Genomic DNA, 21,634 nt, shown 5'->3' with positions numbered 1-21,634 from the left:
GTATAAAAATTAAGTTACGCTCTTCTCCTTTCTTCTCCCGATATTAGATCGCCCGTATATTTTATTTCCATCAATGCTTGTTATTTTATCTTTCGTTTATGATGGGTTTCAATTTGCCGTGAATTTCTTTTCTTTTTCAAAAATTATTTCTCCAGTTCTACCACTGTGTTCCCGAAAAGTAAAAATAAAATTAGCTTCCCAGTCCTTAGCAATATATATTGTGTAGTCGAAAAAGTCTGCGACAAGTAATTTTCACCGTCTTCTCTTGAAGCCAACTTTACTCTATTATTGATTTAAAAGCTTCGAACAATCGATTTTTTTGAGGGTGTCTTTAGGAGGGAAAGAATTAATTAATTAAAACGAAATTTCTGGGGTTTATAGTTATATATTTGAACATCATTCTCACATTGTTTGAATACAAAATCTTTTATATTCTGTTTTTGGGAAGCAATTGCCCGATGCATCTCGGCAGGTTTCAGATCGCAATTTCTATCAAAAATAAAAGATTTAAATAGATTCATATTTTCTAATAACATATCTTCTAGTTAAACTAAAAAAGTTCTAAAAAAAGTGTAAAATTCTACAATTTTTTAAAACATGAAAAAAATTGTTTTTTTGCCAAAAATTTTCCACTTTATGTTGTTTCAAATTTCAAAGTTCAAACTTGACTTTTCTGAGTTTTTTTTTTAGTTTAGCGTAAGTAGAAGATAATTTAATGCCAAAGGTAGTAAAATTTACCCAATTCCATACGACATTTATTTTTTTTCTGCCCTGCCCGCCAATTAAGCAAAATCGTATAAATGAACAACCGAGAAATCGCGCGTCAAAGTTTTCGCTTTCTGCCCAATCGCTCATATATCTGCTAGCCGCTCGGTCACTTTTCTCCTCTTAGCTTCGAAAATATTTCGAATTTCCATCTATAACTTTGCGGACATATTCTTAGATATTTTTTAAAGAGATTTTAGCAAAAAAAAAAAATTGTTTTTTTGATGCTTCTAAATCAGGTTCCCCCTTAAGAGAGTTTTGCATTGACACCATCAAAGACGTGTGCGGTCTAGCGTTGTCCTGATGGAGGACGAAGCCCTTTCTGCTGAACAGTTATGGCCGTTGTTCTCCGATTGCTTACTTCAATTTCATCAGTTGTAAAAGTAGAATGTAGAATAAATCGTTCAACCAGGCTCGAGCAGCACATAGGGGATGATTCCTTTCCAATCAAACCAAACACTCAGCATAACCTTTCGAGGCTTCAATGCTGGCTTTGCGCCCATTTGTTGAGTTTCACCACACTTGGACCATGACCTTTTTCGCACATTATTGTCATATTTGATCCACTTTTCATCTCTTGTTACCATTCGCATCAGAAATGGTTCGATTTCATTTCGTTTCAGCAATCAATGGCAGATGTTAATTCGGTCCATTAAATTTTTCACAGAAAATTCATATGGCATTCAAATATCGAGCTTCTTTTCGTAGCCAGCCTTCTAAGATGGTTTAAAACCATTTGATGCTGAATGTTAAGTTCCTTAGCGATATCATAGCTGCTTATGTGACGATCCTAGTCAATCGTTTTCATAATTTTATCGACTTTTTCAACTTTAGGTCGACCAGAGCGAGTTCTATATATTAAATTGGACTAACTCCAACAATAAGTTCTAAATTGATCAGTGAGCAGTGCAACTAAAGTTTTCGATACCTATCGGATTTGATTTTGTGCTTGGAGACTCCAAATTTTAGTGTATATATATGTAGCTATAAAATGTATGTCATGAAAGTGGAAAATTTTGGGCAGCACTCCTATCAAAAGTTGTCCTTTCCACAATCTTTTTATTCCATAATTCTTTCTAGAGAATGTGCCGTCTTCCCTGTTTTCCTTGTTCTTGAGTATAGCACCCCTGGAGAAATGCTGCTTAGTTGACAGCCGGATTAAAATTCGGATCTGTTCCGGTTAAATAGATCCGACTATCCTGATAACAGTTTTGCTTCATAGGCACGGGTTTCGTACGTGCAACTTTTGGATATACGAGAAACTAGTAGACGATATAAGGTCTATGCTATATAACGGGTCAATTGAAAGGTCCCCGGAGTGTGGCACATAGCTGGCACTACTAAAATTAATTCCATATGATTTTTAGTTAGTCCTAACCCTTTAACCTGTTATATTACATATATGCTCGGCTAAGATTTCCAGCACGCCGCCGACTTAAGTCGCCAACTTGGAAAGCAGTCATGGTTATTAAAACATGCAAGCGACATGTGTAAGGGGACATATACATACATACATACATGCACCGACAATTTGTGAATACAACGTGCAACATGCCACAAGCGGCTTAAAAACTGTTAACATTTTAATAAAAAAAAAAAAAAAAACTAATAAAGTAAAAGACGCGAATGCCGTTGAAATGTTCGCTGCAGGCGCCACGCATCTTTTTGTACGTGGAAGCATTTAACAACAGCAACAAAAATGCTTTCATATTTGTGCTACATTTCGCGTGCGTAGCGTTTCGCCGAGGCGTTTACGTTTTTTTGACGGCGTTGCAGGTAAAAGTAGGTTGCACATAACTAATGCCGGGTTAAATACACCGATTTGTTGTTGTTGTTGCTGATTTGCTTGTTTGTTGCACTTTGCGCGCCATTCATTGCAATTATCGTTTTTTACACACGTAAGCCCATAATGGCTTTGATGTTGTTGTGGTACGCTGTTTTTACAAAAAAACAAAAAAAAAAATTGTAGTGTTGTTGTTGTTTGCCATTAAAACGCAAAATTCATATTATGCAGCTGTGTGTAAAAACCGAAATAATTTTTGTTGTGCAACAAGTACAACAGAAAAAACAACAACAACCACAACTGAGACAAAATTTAACAACAAAAAACGACAAGAATCGTTTTTGTTGTACAACAACAACAACATAATAAAAAAAATTGCTACAAAAAAACAACAACCCGTACCTAATCTACTTTTGCAAATGAGCGCGCGCTACCTGTGCTTGCCACCTCTGCAACACTTCGCTGCGGTCGGGGACCGCGTGTGTAACGCGGCAAATATGCTTGGGTAGGTGTAAACCCACATAAATGTTTGCGAATTTCCACCACACAAGTGCCATTATCGCAATGCAAAGCTGTCATACTCGCAAATCAGCAATTTCCATTGTCTGTTTCCATACTCACATACTGGTATGTATGTATGTGTGTGTGTGCTGCACGCAGTAAATGCAAGTGTCTATAGACTCGCGCGAAATCGTAAGCCCCAAGACCCAAGCCCTTGACAGCAGTGTCAGTAGCAGCTTACACACACACACACACAATCACATATGCGCAAATCTTTTATCCACCCATAGACTCGTTGATATCTGCATATATTTTCTCGCATGCGAGAATTCTCTAGTGCATTTCAATGTTTCCAAACGATAATGGCATTAATGCCACCAAAGCGATTTGCTTAAGTGAAAAAGATTCATAATAATGTGGAAATTGCACTGCTGCAAAGACTTTTCGCCACTTAATGCGATTGACTGTGCATTTGTGCATTAGGATGTGTCAATTTTATGTGCTAGAATTTATAATGTTAACAAAACTTTTATTATTCGATGCCAGATGAAGTTTTATAATTCTTTTTCACCTGCATAACTTCCACCAACAATCTGAGCTTGGCGATCAATCGCAGAATAACGCTTGCTAACAGGTGTTACTTTGCAACCAGTTGGCAATCGAAAAACAGATCACTCTTCTCTATAACTCTCTCATCATTCCCGTCCTATTATTCGACTCATAAAAATAGTCGATGACGAACTCAGATGAGAAAGCTCCAAGTGATTTCCAAGTGCATTCGAGAGAACTGTTCTCTTCAAGGTCTTCGGAGCCATTGTTGTTGTTGTAGCGACAGAAAATATTCCTGAAATAATTTCGAGGCATGGTGCCTAGTTGACAGTCCTTAGCTGGATAAGAATTTGGATCCTTTCGCGCTGTTCGGACTGTCTTGGGAACGCCTTGTCTAGGTCTTTGGAGTCGGAGAATAGATATCAACAACAACAAAAAAACTAGAACCACAAACTCTATGATACGCATAAAAATCCAACGAAACCGCATCGTTCGCATGGAAGATCTTTCTACAGTCAAAGTTTTCAGCTCGTTGTCTCCGTTTCAATCAGAATGACAAGTCTTCATGTTTTACCAACAAAATTTTCAAATGCGAAATGTATGCTACGTTAATTTTGTTAGTGTTACAACAATAAAATATTAACTACATTTAGGTGAATTGTTGAAATGATGTAGCTGGCACACACATATTCCGTAACAAAGAAATATGTGCATATATTGTAAGATCCAGACAGTACTTCAATAAAGTGTTCATTGTATTTGGGTGAATGCATAATTGGGTCAAAAACGATACGCCATTTGATCAAATTAGACCCAGACTGACAAAAAAACTGATAAGGACATAAAGTGAATAACATAGGGTTTAGCCTTAATACAAGGCTCTCATGCAGGCCTTATACTGCTATAGGGAAGAGGTGGGTTAGTGTTTTGACACTACGACATTTAACGCATTAATGTTCGTCTGGTGTAGGCTCGAAAAAACGATGGATGTTAATGATGGAAAGACTTTTTGACAAAATTGCGAGTTTCCAAAAAAATTTTTCTTGGATATATTTCTACAGAGCGACTTAAAATATCGATATTGTAAAAAATCGTATTCCTTAGATCAGTTCGATATAGATATATGGTTCAATTCTATGGGTACAGGCTCTTCGGAGAAATTTTCCGCACATACTCTGAATTCAACATTTCAAGAGAAACTTATTTAAAATTTTGGGAACCGATCACATAAAGTTAAAAAATTCTTAAAAATACTCTGCTACTTTCGCAACTGTTTGAGGAGCTAGTTAAAATTTTCGGATAATATTCTCAAATTTATATACATTCGATATATATAAATATATGCAAAAACAAAAAATTTTTTTTTTTTATCAAAAATCGATAAAACCCCTTAAAATGCGTGAAAATTAAGTTCGATTTTTTTTTGTCAGTCCGGGTTAAATTTGATTAGAGTATATTTAGCCCAAGAAAATAATTTCCTTATTATCGCCTTCAAAAGATGATCAATATAAATATTATATTAAAGAAAATATGTGAAAATTCAACCCTTTAAAATGCGTGAAAATATATTTTGATGTTTTTTTTTTCAGTCCGGGTCAAATTTGATCAGGGAGAATTTTTAGTTAAAAACTCCAGAAATGTGTTTTAGGTTTAGAATTTTTGAAATGTGGCAACTTTAAATATGTAGAAATTGGTTATTGATATATTAATGCATATGTATGTGTGTATTTGTGTAAAGAAGTCGTCGTTCAAAGCCTTGCATCCCAAGTCTGTGCTTGTGACCTTCATCTGCCAAGCAAAAGATACATAATTCTTCATACCGTTTGATGCAGGGCCCCCTAAACGCTGTGTGACATTCGTACGTATGTACATACAAATTCATTTGTTGCCTATACATTTGGTACCACTCACAATATTATTTCATTTTATTGATGCTTATGCACAGATTTCTATAAAAATATTATGCCATAATATTACTGCATGAAGTTGGATTTCCGATTGGCTTCCTTTGCTGTAGCATTCTGGCCCATAAATGCACTCATAAAATGCTCATACTCGTATGTAAGCAAATATTTGTATGAAAAAGTGTATATTTATTCGCTTTGCGCCGAGTAACTTCCATTTTCCTTGCATAAGCGCGTTGTAGATTCGGCGCACGTCCACAGACACTTACGTCTATCTAAGCGCAGCCTCAACAAAGCAGCACTGGCATTGCGGCTTCCCAGCGCTGCGACGCTGCACTGCAATTGTCAATGCCGTTCGAAGTCGCAATGGCACACAGCGAGTGACGGATCCAACGGAGACTCCATACATCAGTGCTATCGTACACATACATAAGTACATCTGTATAAAAGTATGTTTGTATATGCATATGTGTGTGTGTAAAATCAATCAGTTAGTCGGCTAAAGCAGCTAGTCAATCGCTTGGCTGACTACTAGCCACACATGCGACAAAAGCATTTTTCTGCATTATTGCGAAAATATGTAAATTTGTCGTTGCATAGCCGAAGTGCATACGTCAAAGTGACATTAATATGCGGCCCATGCAGCCAGCAATCACACACACACACGCGCTGCCACGTGCATTCAATTTGGTTCTGTTCATTTATGACTGGAAAATTTAATGTGGTAGAAATAATAATTGCAGGAAAAAAAATGTTGACAATAAATATTGGCAAATATTAGCCACAATAATCACCGCTTATTTTGTAATCACATAACTAATTTTGTATGCAGCGTTGCCACTGTCCGTGGGTTTGGTACTGACACGCCCCACCGCTTGAGTTGGTAATTGCTTTTAGTTCGCAGAATTTGCAGAATTATAATTTGCGGACCTAGGCCAATAAAGTAGAAAAGTTCACATTAATTCTAAGAAAATATTGACCCAGGTTCTAAAGGTCTATTTCATCCAAAGTGATGTTTCACTCCAAGGCCTGAATCAAGCACAGCCACAATAAATTGTTGTTGTAATCTGAATTTCGACTATTGTGAAAGAAAAGTCTCCAAGCATCAAATAGAAAGATTTGTCATTTTTCAATATCTCGGCATATACATATATCTCTACAAACCTTTACTGTACTTTGACATACACTTTTTGATACCCGCTACAAATTGGAACTGTGTGCTTTATATAATATATCGTAAAAATTATAACCGTAAATAAATTTAATTGCATTAAATGAAAATATTATACTTTTTGTGTTCATATATCATCTGATCATATTTAACCCGGACTGGAATACATTAAAATGTGTTTTGGAGCCCTCACTCAGTGAAGATTTGGTAGTCAACGAAAACGTGCCTCATGCGAATCGTACATCATCCTCTGTTCATGAAGATAATATCGAAAAAATACCACAGTGTTGGCATCAGACAGATAACAAAGGATGACGACATATCCTTCAGAACCACTCCAGAGATTTTGGTTAATGTTTTGAGTATGAAAATTGTCATTGCTAGATTATTACCAAAGCTCATTACAAAAACGACGTCGAGTAGAGATCGCAAAAGTGATGCTTGACAACGTAAATGAGAACCCTACGTTCAACACACGTATCGAGGCGTGGTTTTATGCATATGACGTCTAAACAGAACAACAATCCGGCATCTGGTTACAAATTTGAGCCGAAACCGAATAAAATCAAAATTCACAGAAGTGCAACCGAGGCTTATATTGTCTTTGGAGCGATAATAAAGATTTGTATTAAAATATGTGCAAACGTAGATTTTTTTTTTTTTTTGTTAGTCCGGTTCAAATTTGATCCGATGAGATGGGGGTCAACTGAAGTTAACTAAAACATATTTAGCACATGGCCATGCCATTTAGCTTAGCACCATTCCATCCATTTAACGTATATTTTATCTCTACTCTTCGATACTCGACAGCCCCGAACTCGAATGCTTATAACTTGCTGAGTAGCTTCCGCTGTTAGCGATTTCTCGAGCTTTGAGATATCAGCGAAATCTCTGGTTCAGTTACGGGTTTTTAACTCGTTTTATGTATTAGTTCGATTTTTATTCGTGATTAAAGACACAGTTCATTTTTTATGTACCAACTACGACTGGATACAGTTGTATAAACTTTTCCTTCACACCTCGTTTTAAGATCCAATTGCTTCATTGAAATCCATCAAGAAAAAGTCACGGAAAGTCCTTGAGCTTCAAGGTGAGCAGATAATTTCACTTTTTGAGCCAGTCGATCCGCCACCAAGATCGTAAAATATCACATCGTTAGACTTTTCCTGTAAAGATATGTAAAGTATAAAGTCTATGCGGTCAATCCCACTTCGTGTCATTCGCCAGTTACCAGTTACCAATCGAAATGCTCGAACGAGACAACGAAAATTGCACTCAACGGATGGACTATCTGAGACGTAGTCGCGGGCAACATTTGAAAGAGATAATCCTCGAAAAATAAATGCTAAAGAATGTTCTTTCGACTGATATTAAAATTCCTCGTTAAATTTTAAGTTTCCATGTTTGTTTTTTTAAAGAAATAAGGAAACTCGAAATGGAAATTCTCAAGTAAAATGCTGAGAAATTGATTCGTTAATTCCCGTTTCCTTTGATTGTCAACACAATCTATTTGTTGCTTGCCTATAACAATGCCTGATTTTCAGTCTTCCCAAAATTTAAAATCCCTTATCGAAAGCAATAACCATTACAGCAGATCTTTTCGAATTGGGACTGGCCGACTTAGGACGACCCAGGTAACATCTTTTAAAATAAGTTGTCCGTTTTCATGTATGCTCTCTAGATTGGTTAAATAAGTGAGTGATTGAGTGAGAGAAGTTCATTTTACAGATTACTCCCTTTATTTTCAAATATATGGTATAGAAGCAGAGACTATCATATAAGACTTTGGATATATCGTATCATTCATATCATTGCATACTTTCCAGCTCTAAATGCTTCCAGTTGGTAGTAACAGGGCAGAAAAATATACTTATCATCTGGGAAAACCTAAGTAGCTTGGAAGTCTTAACAACGCAAAATCTTTTTGGTCCAAAATCGATTGCAAGATATCTAGTAATCTATTTGCCCTCAGTACGGCTAGCCTCCTCATAGTTGTGGGAGCCGTTGCCCTTTTGGCGTCCATGCTGTGAGGCTGGGAATCTTACCAGACGCCATCTGCAGAAGGCGTATGGAAGAAGACGAGGTAGAAACATCTCAATACTTCCTTGTTGACTGTCCCGCGTTTAGTAGTTCAAGGCTTCGATTAAAGCATAAATTATTAATAATCTGAAAAAAAGCAAAGAAGACAAATCTGCGCGACCAACTAAGCAAATATTTCACGGAAGTGGTTCCATGTGCCATAACGTGAATGTAAATATTTACAGCAATGTTTAATAAAAGCAAATCACGATTTCAATTGATTGCAAACGAGCAAAATAATTATGTGCAAATAAACAAAACTCAATAACGGAACGAATGTTAAGCTTTAAAATTGCAATATATTGTGCAATAATCACCATACGACAGCGTATACATGTATGCATGCATATACTATGTATGTATGTATGTAAAAGCGGCAAACACCTCGCGCCAAACTAATTACAGCAGCGAGCAAAAATCAGCGCCTGCCATCGGCGTGTTGTCCATTAAAGCCAATAAATAAATTTAATGCAATTCTCATAGCGTTTCGATCGCGAGCGGCCGCGGCCACTGCCACAAATACCCATCAAAAGTTCAAGCAAAACGAATTAGTTGACTCCCACGAGCAGCGGGCCGCGCGAGCCACGGAACGCGCGTAAACCAGCGCTTGCTGGCTGTGATCTGCTGCGTCCGCGCAAAGTCAATTATGAGTGCACATATTTGACTTTGTGTAGATATGTATGTACCTGTATGTGTGTATGTAAGCTCCCGCATGCCGTCGACTTGTAAAACTCATTGTTTACATTGTAAAAAAATTTATAAAATTTTCACAAAAAAAAAAAAACTTGAATTGCTTCGCGCATGTCAATTCATATGCCACTATATATCATGTATATATATACATATATGTATAATACTCTACATTATATATTTCATAGTTGAGATAATGGATGGAAAAATATGCGCCGATCAGCTGATTGCAATTGCGGCGCACAAACATTGCCGATCAGACACCGTCAGTCATCGTGTGTCTGCCTCGTTGCATTTTCATTTGACATGACAGCTCGTATAACAGCTCATATGAGCGGTAGCAACCGTTATCTAGCAAGAGTTGTGGGTAGCATGTGCCGCCGCAATTGTTACTTTGAATAAATAATTAGAGTCGCAAGTGTGGTGAAAAACTAATTAATACAAATGCTTACAAAAGGCGCTGAAATTTATTATTTATTCAAATTCATATATGTATATAGGGTGATGCATTTCGAGGTTCCCACTTTTTTAAAGAAAATATACAGAAACTTCAAATTTAATAGGGAATGTTCATTATCATTCGGAAGCATATTATTTGGCAATTATTTTTTGAAAATTATCTCTTTCAAATATTGGCCGTGGCTACATCTCAGACAGTCCATCCGTTGAGTCCAATTTTTGATGACTCGTTCGAGCATTTCAACTGATAACTGTCGAAGGACACTAGTGATGTTTTGCTCCATGCCCTGAATCGAAGCGGAATTGTCCGCATACAATCCTGACTTTACATATCCTCACGGGAAAGCATCAAACGTGTCACATGATCTTGGTGGCCAACCGACCGGCCCAAAATGTGAAATGCGATGTGTGGGAAGTGGCGCCGTCTTGTTGATGATGTCGAGATCACAAGCTTCAAATTCAGACATCAAATAGTCGGTTATCGTGACGCGATAATATTCGCCACTGACGGTTACGTTACCATCGGCACCATTGTCGAAGAAATATAGTATGTATAGCCACACCAACCAGTTGTTTTCTCTGGATGAAATGGCAGCTCCTTAATCTCTTCAGTTTGCTCTTCGTCCCAAATGTGGTTGTGTACATACCCATTAAGCCAGAATAGGCCTCAGCGCTGAACAATGTTTGGCTGGAATACGTCGGATCCTCTTAGAACTTTTCCAGAACTCATAGAGCGAAGCGATGTCATTTGGGAAGGTCGAACGGCTTTCAGTACTTGCACAAGCTTTATTTTTTGTATGATTTCAATTTAGGATCTCGATTGAAAGAGGGTAATTATAGCTAGGTCTGATAGAATCGGGTTTACCTCCATGGTATGATCCATAGGACATCTTCATCTTTCTCCTCTACCGCACAGAGTCACTTTCCTAAAACCATAATTTAGGGCCTCTTGAACACCTTGAGAGGATCGATGAACTCCGCATTTAGCAGTATCAGTGATTGCTGATAAAGTTCATCGGTTCTCTCAAGCCCTATAACTCGTCAATCGTGCGTACACAGCGAGGGATTTCAATATTTTATAGTTCGCCTGAGGAGTAAGATTCGGCCGGAAGCTGGCCCCTTACCACACATCTGAGGTTTGCCATGGTTTTCACGGGACGGAGACGCCATTTCTGCTGAGTTCCACCCCGGCATACTCAAGTGGCAGAATGCAGCATCTACCAGCACAGAGTTTTTCCGAAATTCAAGCAAAAGTTAGTTTCTAATCGCAACCCATGTCAAAGCTATAGTCCTGCCCAGGAGTTGGTAAGAATGTGAAGGCCGCAGGTCATTTAGAGTTACCCAGTATGCGCCAACTCTGTTTCGGACAACCTAAAATGCGATGTCTGCTTCAAATTACTCAGTGATTTTTGACATATAAGCTAAGCCTGTTAGAGTGCGGAACACTAGTCCCAAGTTTCATGAAAGGCCGATCCACTTGAAATTTTCACAGATATATTTGTCAGGTAATGATGGAAGGAATACGATTTTTGATAAACGTTTGGATTTTTAAGCCACTCTGAAGTGTAAAAAGGACCTTTTTTAGGAATCCGCTATTCCGTCCAAAATCTGTATTTTGAAAAATCCTTCGATTATTGCTTGCATCCGCCTATAGTAACACTAATTTTTTCCCCTCCCTTTGCAAGTGGGTATACATAATTCCTTAAACACTGCCGAAATCTGGGAATATTGTGAAAGATTTTAGAAACTGTGAACTCTATCGAACGAATGATGACTTCTAGTTTCCACTACTTTTTTTCTTGATATTCACAGTGGGCAAAAATTTACGTATTCCGCATTAAATAAATTATGAAAGATGTTTTGATTAACAAGGAAGTCTCGGCCATTATATATGACGTTATGCATTTCTTGCTCAATACTAATTATGCGAAGGTAACTTGACTCAATATCAAACTAATCACGCATAATGGAGGCTTCGCATGAGTTTATTATTATTTTTTTATGAGATGACTGCAGTAATTCACATAATCTTGGCGTGGATCTCGGCATTACCTGCTTATCGCTGTCATCACATGTGCGAGTATGTGACGCAGATATGTTTTCCTAGCAGTGGCAATTGTTTATTGCCTGCAATTCCGCAGACAAAAGCCATAAAATATATAGCAGAATTTAAAAAAAAAAATGAAAAAAGACAGACATAAATTGCATATGACATGTGTAAATGCAGTCACCACTGAATCGCATGTGTATGTGTGTAAGTGTGTTTAAATATGAAGGTGTTGGCGCATACAAAGCTGCACGAAGATGTTGTGGTTTATTGACTTCATACTGCATCAGCTTATATAAATATTTCTGTATGTATGTATGTGTGTGTATGTATTTGTTTACAGCGATGATTCAGGAAGTTCACAGGCGAATTGTACGCTTTCGCCATGCCTACACATTCAGACACACACATACGTATGTATGTACTGACACATGCTTCATTTAATAATCACATAAATAAAATGCTATTCACCGACCTCCTGACTGACGTTTCATTTTTTTTTTTTATTCATAAGTCACTTTAATTAAAATGTCACACTGTGTTTGTATTTATACATGTATGTGTACATATACACATATACATATGTATGTTTATATAAGAATATAGTATAAACTTTAGTTTATGTGTAAATTGTAATTTGAATAGAATATGCTCTTGAACTTGCGCTTTTCCTATGCATCTTCTTTATGTGTGTATGTGAGGTCTGTTTATATGGAAACTCACGAGGTCTTGAACTTACTGTGGCTACTTGCGGCGGGCAATTGAATTAGTTGCGTGTGATATTTCTCAGATTTCTTTATCTCCTTGTGAATGCTTACGGAATTACAAAAGAATGAAATGTTACTTTATATGTATAATACTTGTTGTGTAATGTAGTAAATAGAGTTGCCACCTAGGCTGCAAAATAAATTAGCGTAATTGGAAGTAAAATTGTAAAATAAATACACTTTTGACGAGGAGCAGTACTTTTACCCCGATCTGTTAAAATTTTGAAAAGGAAAGGGTTGCCACCCGTGTGAAAAAAATTAATAGCTGTTTACCAAATTATTGCTGTAAATTAAATAAACTTTTGATGTAAAGGAAAAATTTTATTTTTTTGTAAAATGTGCTGCCACCTGTCTGAAAAACATAAAGAAATTAATTGCAGTTAGGGGCTACCACATTATAACTGTAAGTCAAATAAACCTTTGAAATAAAGCAGTATTTATTTTTTATTTAGTGTTACCACCTGTCTGAAAAACAGAAAAAAATTAATTGCAGTTAGGGGCTACCACATTATGGCTGTAAATCAAATAAACCTTTGAAATAAAGCAGAATTTTTATCGCGTTCTGTAAATATTTTTGTAAAAAGTGTTACCACCTGTCTGAAAAACAGAAAAAAATTAAATTTCAGTTATGGATTACCACATTATGACTGTATATTAAATAAAGTTTGGAAGTAAAGCAGTAATTTTATTTTTTGTAAAAAGTGTTGCCACCTGTCTCAAAAACTGAAAAAAATTTATTGCAGGTTTGGTTTACCACATTATGACTGTAAATTAAATAAAGTTTGGAAATAAAGCAGTAATTTTTTTTTTTAAATGCTGCCACCTGTCTCAAAAACAGAAAAAAATTTATTGCAGTTATGGTTTACCACATTATGACTGTAAATTAAATAAAGTTTGGAAATAAAGCAGTACTTTTATTCCGTTCTGTTAGTTTTTTTGCAAAAAGTGCTGCCACCTGTCTGAAAAACAAAATAATATTAATTGCAGTTGCATTATCAAAAATCCTAGTACATTCGATAACTACAAAAATAGCTAAAAAGAGCCTGTGATCGATTGATCTATTTATCCGTTTCGGAGAATTTGTCTCACCGACTCCGAAGACAGCATTTCGAGAAAAGACGCGTTGAAAGTTTCGGAAGTCGATTCAATTAGGTTAGGCCAAATAGTAAATTTCAACAGAAATCTCTTTCGAATAACTTTTAAGGTCGGTCCGTTGTAGTACCTAAGCGCTTGAGCCGATCACAAATTTGTTAAGATGACCAATGAAAGTTTAAGCTATGTTTCCTGTTGGCCGAAGGTATATCTGCCAGCATGATTCATCCCCGTTCTTTCGGATGTTAGAAATTATAGGAGAAAAGCCAGAATGTCTCCACTTAATGTTGTTCCATAAAACTTTGGCAAATTGCGTCCGACTGTTTTTTTTTTTTTAGCCATATAGTAAGTCCAGTAAAAACTCAAAGTTACATCAGGATTAAATCTGTTTGGAAACTCTAAATCAGTACATCTGCTGCTCTTGGCCCGTAAGATCTCGCAGTCGCATAGTAGCTGGTCATCGACCAATCTTTACAAAATGCTGCTCAAAGCAAAGAATTTTTTGAGACTTTCCTTTCCACTTTCGAATTGGAGTCCAATCTCAACGGCCAATCTTCTGCCAGGAAGATTGCTTCATTTTTTACTTGTGTGCTGGAACAGAATCTTGCTGGAAAATCCAATGCTCTTCATCAAAGCGAGTATTGCATAGCTGCCTTTCCAAGCCATCTAAAACATCCTGCTGGTACATTTTTCCTCCAGATTTTTCTCAAAGAAGTGACTTTTCAGAAGACTCCTCATGAAATAATTAAATCAGTTGGATGGTGACTACGTTGGACTTCTATAAAATATTCCAACAACAAAATTCAAAACATATTTCGAAGAAACATTTATATATCAAAAATAAAAAAATAAAAAGTTTATTATCGAAAAAAATAGTACAAGTTAAAAAAAGTTTCAAGAAAACATTCTCAATGATTAAACATATCCATGAATCAGTTATGATATGCATAACCTTGATTTTAAGCCCATATTAACACCATTTGAAGAAACAAGAACCAAGTTCATTAAAGGACGCACGTCCTCTCCGAGTGGCAATAGTTCATAGTGACGCAAAATCTTAGAAATCGTGCTCTTCATCTCGAGTAAAGCAAATTTTTGACCGACACAATTACGTGGACCAGCACTGAAGGGAACATAGGCAAAGGTATTTATTTTTTCGGCATTATCGCTGTAAAAACGTTCAGGTATAAACTTTTCGGGATCCTTGAAATACGCAGGATCACGCAATACGTGATAAATCATAACTGTCACATTGGTATTGGCAGGAAACAGCTTGCCGTCTAAACATTTGTAAATTTCTATATAGAAAAATTTGATTTGAGGTTATGCCCACAATTGCTTAACTCACCAAAATAAATATCCTGCTCAATATGCCGTCCAATAGAGGGTACTGGCGGATACAGACGCATCGATTCCTTTATAACACATTCCAAGTATTTTAGTTCTTGTAGATCGCGTAACGTGATCGGTCGCTGCTTATCATCACCTATCACAGCGCGTATCTCCTCGAACACCTTCTGCTGTACGTTCGGGTGACGCGAGAGCAAATAACATGTGAATGCAATGCCGCTAGTCGTGGTATCGTGACCCTCAAACATGAATGTGTCCACTTCCTCGCGTATATCGTTGTTGGTGAGTGGTTGACCGTTAATATCTGCCAACAACAACATATCCAGGAAAGCGGTGTGTTTTTTGCGGCCAAAATCTTCGTCATCGTCGTCGTGTAATTTGGTTTGTGTTGCTTGTGGATTTTTTATATTTTTTTCCAGCAGCTTTCGTCGCTCTTCGATAACTTTCCCGGTGAAATCGTGCATTAGCGCAATGCTACTGTGGAGTTGCTTATATGTGGAGTTAGCAGTGAGCCATAGCCAGAAATCGAACCTCTGCAGCACTGATATAAAACGCGCCGAAGTAATAGCCGAAACGCTGACCATAGAAATAAGTGTACGGAACCACAAAATATTGAAGAGCCAAAAAATATAAAATTCACCATTATAAATATGTGTTAATCGTTCGAGCTCGGCGGCTCCTAATGATATCTCAATACTCACGTACGCACGGCTTTCACATAAGGTAAATCTGGTTGTAACTGCGCATGAATTTTCACGCCCATGGCGGTTTCTAGTAAATTTAAAACAAAAATTAAATATTTAATACTTAAAAATTACTTAACACCTCCATCCCACCCGCTATCACATCCAACGCCATGGCACAAACAAACGAATACAGATTCACCACTGTCTCACCATCAGCTTTATCCCTCAACAAATCCATCATAACATTACTCTGCCGCTCGAAAACACCGACGAATTCTTCCAAGATTTTGAAATGGAATGTGGGCGTAATGATCTTTCGTCGACTATGCCATTTAGGTCCGGTGCTAAGTAGCAAACCCTCACGCAACCACGGGCTGAGCAGCCCGTAAAGATTGTTTTTCGTCAACACTTTTTGACTGCTCAAGAGTGGTTCGAGAAATACGGGATCTGCTGTTAAAATCGATGACTGGTTTAAAAGCCATAAGTTGCAGGTTTTGCCGATATTTTTAAGCACATCGCCAGTGAACTCTATCATATCTATTGAATGAGAAATATAAATATTTTTGTTTTTTATTATTATACTTCCTGCTTGTTCAATATTTGTTTACCAGCAGGTGTCTTTTTGATGAGATGATGTGCCACGCCTATAATTGGCAGGCTTGGCATAGAGTTAATGCCATTTTTCTTAAAAATCTCGTTATGTCGCCTTTTTTTCAAGTAGTCGCCGACTACGAGCAACGTCAGCAGTGATATCAAAAGCGTTAAGAACATAGTTTTATTACTCAATCGACCAAGAACCACAGAAACCGTCCACTACCTTTACGGGCTAAACCTCAATTATATCGCAGACGATTAAATTTTTTTCATCCAGCAGTAATGCAGTAAAAATTTCGATTGTAAAACCGATTAGATTAACAAACTATTAAGATAAGTTGGGTACATCAAGCACCAAGATCTGCATTGGACTTCACGATTAGATAAGTCATTGCATTTTTATTGATTCTTTTTTTAAGATTAGTAATGCTTTTTAAACACAAAAATAAGTTTAATTCTATTTCTATCTTAATAGGTTTATATTGACTTCATTATCAAATGTTAAAAAAATATATTCTTTATTTTATTTTTTCTTATCTTAATACTTACGACTGTTATTGATCCCTACGCTTTTGGAAATTTTAACAAATTTCATATTTTCCAATTATCAGAGTAGTAAGTTAGGTTATGTTTCAGCATACATAAAGTGTGACCCATTTCAAAGTTCCCTCCTTTTTTTGGAGGAAAAAAAAACACAGAAACCTCAAATTTAATTGCGAATGTTTATTATCATTCGAAAGATCATTTATTTCATTCTATCATTGTGCGCATAGACTTTACACATCCCCACAGGAAAAAGACTAACGCGGTGATATCACAGGATCTTGGTTGCCAGTCGAGCGGCCAAAAACGTGAAAATATCTGCTCACCGAAGTTTTCTTTCAGTAAATCTCTTGACCAAGTAGTTCCATACTTCAGACCGAGTTGCTGCGAACGACGCCAAATCGACTCTTGACGGCTTTCGTGTACACTCTCAGCTACGGCTGCTATAATTTCTTCACTGCGTGCTGAACGTGGTCTTTTCGGTCGTATGTTATCCAACAATGAATGCTGGCTCTCAAGATGGGTGATGGTGTTGCGAATACTACTCTCAGTAAGTTGAGCGAAATGCGCGAAACACATTCTTTACAGAACGTGAATTTTCCTAATAAAGTTGAACGATTTGTAAAAGTTGTTCAGGTGTAATTTTTCCATAATCAGAGGCCAAACAATGGTCAACAAACAAACATGTCAGCTTGACACCACTCACGTGTGATTGGTAAAAAAAAGGTCTTGAAAAAAGTACTTCTACTTGGATCAACCGTTAGAAGTTTAGGTCCTTAGTATTGTCAGATAAAGGCTCAGGCACGAGAATACTGTCAAAGAACTTTGTCGGCAACTATGCCCCTTTCCCAGCTTCAAAAAGGGGATCATTGGATATGAAATCTGTGTACAGAATGATGAGATCAAGGTGAAAACAATCGCATTGTTTGAGGACCGACCCCAAAACTACATACAATCAAATTAAAGTTTCGTAAAATCCTGTTTCGTTGGACTGTAGAGTTTTTATAAAATATATTAAGTTTTTTTGTGTAAAGTTAGCAGCTGAGACAGAAACAATAATTAATAAAAATGCATTGACTAATCCAATCATAAAGTCCAATGCAGGGTTTGATGTAGTCAACTTGTCTTAACATGCTATTAAGAACTTTATAATTAGATTAGTAATTTCATTTTCTTTTTTTTTTTTTTTTGATTCCTTTTGCAAAAGGATTATGTTGACTTCTTTGTAAAATATCAATATCTTCTTTTGTCTTTTCTTGTCTTATACTTACCACTGTTATTGATCAGTTAAATTTCAGCTGAAGTCTACGTCATATAGGGAGTCCACGCCAGACCATCATATCCTGATGTAAAATCAATTACTGTGTACCAAAATTTGGAAATATTATTCTAAGTAACATTATATGACGGGTGATCCAAGTAACGGTACTCTTTTCTAGAGCAAGTGTCAAGTTCTCATGGTATTCTTTTGTTTTTTCAGTATTGTTTGACATTTTATTACGAAAATTCACGTTCTGTGAAGAAAATGTTTCGCTCAACTTATGGTCAACTTAATCGACCTACTGAGCTTCCTGCACGAAGATAGTGGAGAGTTCACTCGGCAGCGTTCGCAGAAATTCGAACTGACGTATGAAACGACTTGGTGCATTTTACGTCGAAATCTTAAATTGAAAGTGTGCAAAATACAGCTTGTGGAAGAACTGAAGCCGCTCGACCTTCCCAAGCGACTCTGGGCTATTGAAACGTTCCAAGAAGACGCAGATTTTGTTCAACGTCGAAGGTCATTACGAAAGGGCGACTTGAAGAGATTCGAAAGCTGCCATTTCATCCAGAAAAACGGTTTGGTACGGTTTGTGAACCGGTGGAATTATCTGTCCATATTTCTTCAAAAATGATGCCGGTGGGAACGTAACGATCAATGATGCCTGAATTTGTCGATTGGTCACCAAGATCGTGTGATATCACACCGTCAGACATTTTCTCTGTGGGGATGTATAAAGTCTAAAATTTATACGGATAATCCAGCTTCGATACAGGTCTTGGAGCAAAACTTTACTCGTGTTATTCGGCTGTTACCAGTCGAAATGCTCGAAACAGTCATCGAAAATTGGGCTAACGGATGAACAATATGAGGCTACGTCTCACCAGTATTTAAAATAAATAATTTTTCAAAAAATAAATGCCAGAGAGTGTTCCTTCGAATGTTAATAAACATTCCCTTTACATTTGAAGTTTATTATTTAAAAAAGTAGGCAACATCTAAATGGATCATCCTTTGTATTCATTTTGTCAAAAAGTTTCTAGCCCTCAGCAGAAATCCGACGGTTATGAAATATACATATGTATATATAAATGATTTGCCTGACGAGCTGAGTCGATTTAGACAAGTCCGGCTGCCTGTAAACACGCAAATTAGCAGCTAGTTTTGAGATATCGCTCTGAAATTTTGCACAAGTGCTTTTCTTCCCAAGAAGCTTCCAATTTGAAGCAATCGCCGTTATTGGACCACTATATTTTCTATCAACTTCAGTTACAGACTTCCTGACTATTGCAGTGTCTTCCAGTTCGAAGTTGTAGTTATTAAACAAGCAGTAGATTTGCCGCTCCGGAGTGTAGCCTTCTTTAGAGAAGTGACCATCCACTCAGATAGCAGAGCGACGATACAAGTCTTGAGCAGTGCGCTCAGGGCTGGTCGAAGAGTGCCTAATCTCGCTAATAATAGCATAGAATGTGTTTTTGATAAGACCTGTATGAGACCTTTAAAGCTGATGAGCTAGCTGGGAAGGTACCCTAGAACCGCTATCGGCAGAATGGGATGCGGATTGGTTCTCCCGTAGCCTCTTGTCTTCTACTTCTAAATAGCTGGGCTTCGCGGAAGCTTGGGCATCGCTGGGTCACCATCGCCACATATGCTGTCGCAAAAGCCTTATGGGCCAAGATCGAACCCAACACTTCTTTCTTGTGTGTCCAGCGTTTGGGAGGTCCAGACTTATGCCCTTGAGAGTGCATAGCTTCAGACAACCCACTAAGCTGGCGGGAATAAAAATTAAACACCTGTGCAAATTCGAATTGGCTACTAAGAGTTGTAAGTTCGAGCAGAGGAGTTCTTCTTTTCTATGGCATCACAAAAAGCCACATATAGTAGTCCACGTGCGATCCTTAATCAGCCATCTAATCTGACCCATACACTTTGATGCTAGAACAAATGCACTTGTGAAGGGTTTTCGAGCGTCAGAACAAACAAGTTAACGATTAATAAGTAATATTAATCCATTATATTTATTTAATTTCAACAAATATTTTGTAACACTATTCTCCAATAAGTGAATATATTTGTTTTGCAATTTGTCCCACTGTCGCATCAGCTGTTTTGTGTTGTGTTTTCAACGGCGAGCGTGTTCAGCATTGCAGCGCATGTTTTGCAAAGTCTTTCTATACATTTTTGCCGCTTCTTCATTGTGCTCTTCTATGTATTGAATTTCTACGATTTCATTTATACATTATTCTCATCGCCTTCTGTGTGTTTGTTTTCATTTGCTGCGCTGTGGACAGCTTGCCATGTGCGGTTTATTTCAAATTCTGCTGCCGCCGCTTTGTTTTCTTTCCATTCCGCTTTGTTTGGCTTTATTTATAACTTGTCGGTTTTTAATTTCGTTTTTTATTTTTGTTTTGTTATTACCCGCACAAACACACATATACATACGAGGGTTTCCCGCAACTGCACTTGCTCTGAAATTTATTATCAGCACTTTTGCTTTAACGAATTTTCACTTTACTCCAATTTACAGCACACACACATTTTCCCCAACGCTTGCTCCGTGCGATTTGTAGCTCTCGACTCTCTCTTTTAATTGATTTTCTTTTCATGTTTTTCGGTTTTTGTTTTAATTCTTTCGCTTCGTGTGCCCGCTGACACATTCTACATGTGTTTCTATTATACACTTGATTGCAGCTGGCTCTATGTGCCTCCGTGTGCCTTCTGCTTGTGTATGTGTGTTAGTGTGTGGCTCCCCACATGTGGGTGTATTTGTGCGGTGGTCGTTCGCCGTACGCTCTTGGTCTGGTGAGAGTTCTAGACACTTTCGTTTATGCGGCGACCGTCAGTTGCAAATGCGGGCATCTTCAAGTGGCAAGTAGGTAGCTAATAGTGTCGCGTTCAACGTGTTTACGGTGCGAGCACATCCGCGTTTCGGTTTTGGCTATGGTTGAGTTGAAAATTTACTTTTGTGGCACGTTAGTGAAATTCATTCAGTTTCGTAGATGTTTTTTCGCCAAACGGATGTCTAGTGTGTGCTCTGTGTTTAGCAGTGACTTCTATTGGCGGAAGTGAAGATCTGAAATTAGGTTTCTCTTTTAATAACTGTATCTTAGGTGAATTGCCATACAATTTTGTGAGGAAACTAAATAAAAATTAAAGAAAATATTTTAGGTTTAGTATTTTTAAAATATACTTAAATAAAACGAAGTGTATATAATTTAATAAAAAAATCAAAAGTATTCTAAGTAAAAAAAAAATTTATTTATGGTGTGCACTAACGATGGAAACATAAATAAAATAAACAAAGTGATTAAACTGAAATAAGAATTTTTAGTTAAAAAAGAGAAAAATATATTAAATATACAATATTTATATAAAAAAAAATAACAATAAACA

The 21,634-nt window shown here is 37.1% G+C and overlaps 2 protein-coding genes across 23 annotated transcripts in view; one reads left to right on the top strand and one right to left on the bottom strand.

The window, feature by feature from the left end:
- LOC108976888 (supervillin) overlaps positions 1-21,634 on the top strand; it is a 423,491-nt gene that overhangs the window by 180,421 nt on the left and 221,436 nt on the right. For 2 of the 22 annotated variants that reach the window (XM_018946302.1, XM_018946297.1), the window contains exon 1: positions 21,102-21,351. The exons of 16 other annotated variants lie outside the window; for them this stretch is intronic. The gene's annotated coding sequence lies outside the window, so the exon portion shown is untranslated. Of the gene's footprint in view, positions 1-21,096; positions 21,372-21,634 lie in introns of those variants that run through there. 4 more of the 22 variants (XM_018946300.1, XM_018946299.1, XM_018946298.1 and 1 more) reach the window with 4 other exon arrangements.
- LOC108976892 (probable cytochrome P450 4d14) lies at positions 14,706-16,660 on the bottom strand. The gene is made up of 5 exons (XM_018946314.1): positions 16,452-16,660; positions 15,994-16,380; positions 15,859-15,928; positions 15,156-15,733; positions 14,706-15,087 (listed from the first exon to the last, which is right to left on the bottom strand). Exons 1-5 carry the CDS (start codon positions 16,612-16,614, stop codon positions 14,744-14,746), a joined length of 1,542 nt encoding a protein of 513 aa, XP_018801859.1. The 5' UTR covers positions 16,615-16,660; the 3' UTR covers positions 14,706-14,743.

Source organism: Bactrocera latifrons, unplaced genomic scaffold (assembly GCF_001853355.1).
Source record: "Bactrocera latifrons isolate USDA-ARS-PBARC rearing strain unplaced genomic scaffold, ASM185335v1 scaffold_81, whole genome shotgun sequence".
Classification (NCBI taxonomy): Eukaryota; Metazoa; Arthropoda; class Insecta; order Diptera; family Tephritidae; genus Bactrocera; species Bactrocera latifrons.
The sequence above is the reverse complement of the archived record's forward strand: the minus strand, read 5'-3'. Positions and strand labels throughout refer to the sequence as shown.

Bases quoted from the DNA above. Each gene is read 5' to 3' on its own strand.
- LOC108976892 (XM_018946314.1), bottom strand. From the start codon at position 16,614: ATGTTCTTAACGCTTTTGATATCACTGCTGACGTTGCTCGTAGTCGGC. The intron at 15,734-15,858 runs GTGAGTATTGAG...TTCTATGGTCAG, and splicing joins TATGTGAAAGCCGTGCGTAC to CGTTTCGGCTATTACTTCGG. The intron at 15,088-15,155 runs GTGAGTTAAGCA...ACAAATGTTTAG, and splicing joins TGAGCAGGATATTTATTTTG to ACGGCAAGCTGTTTCCTGCC.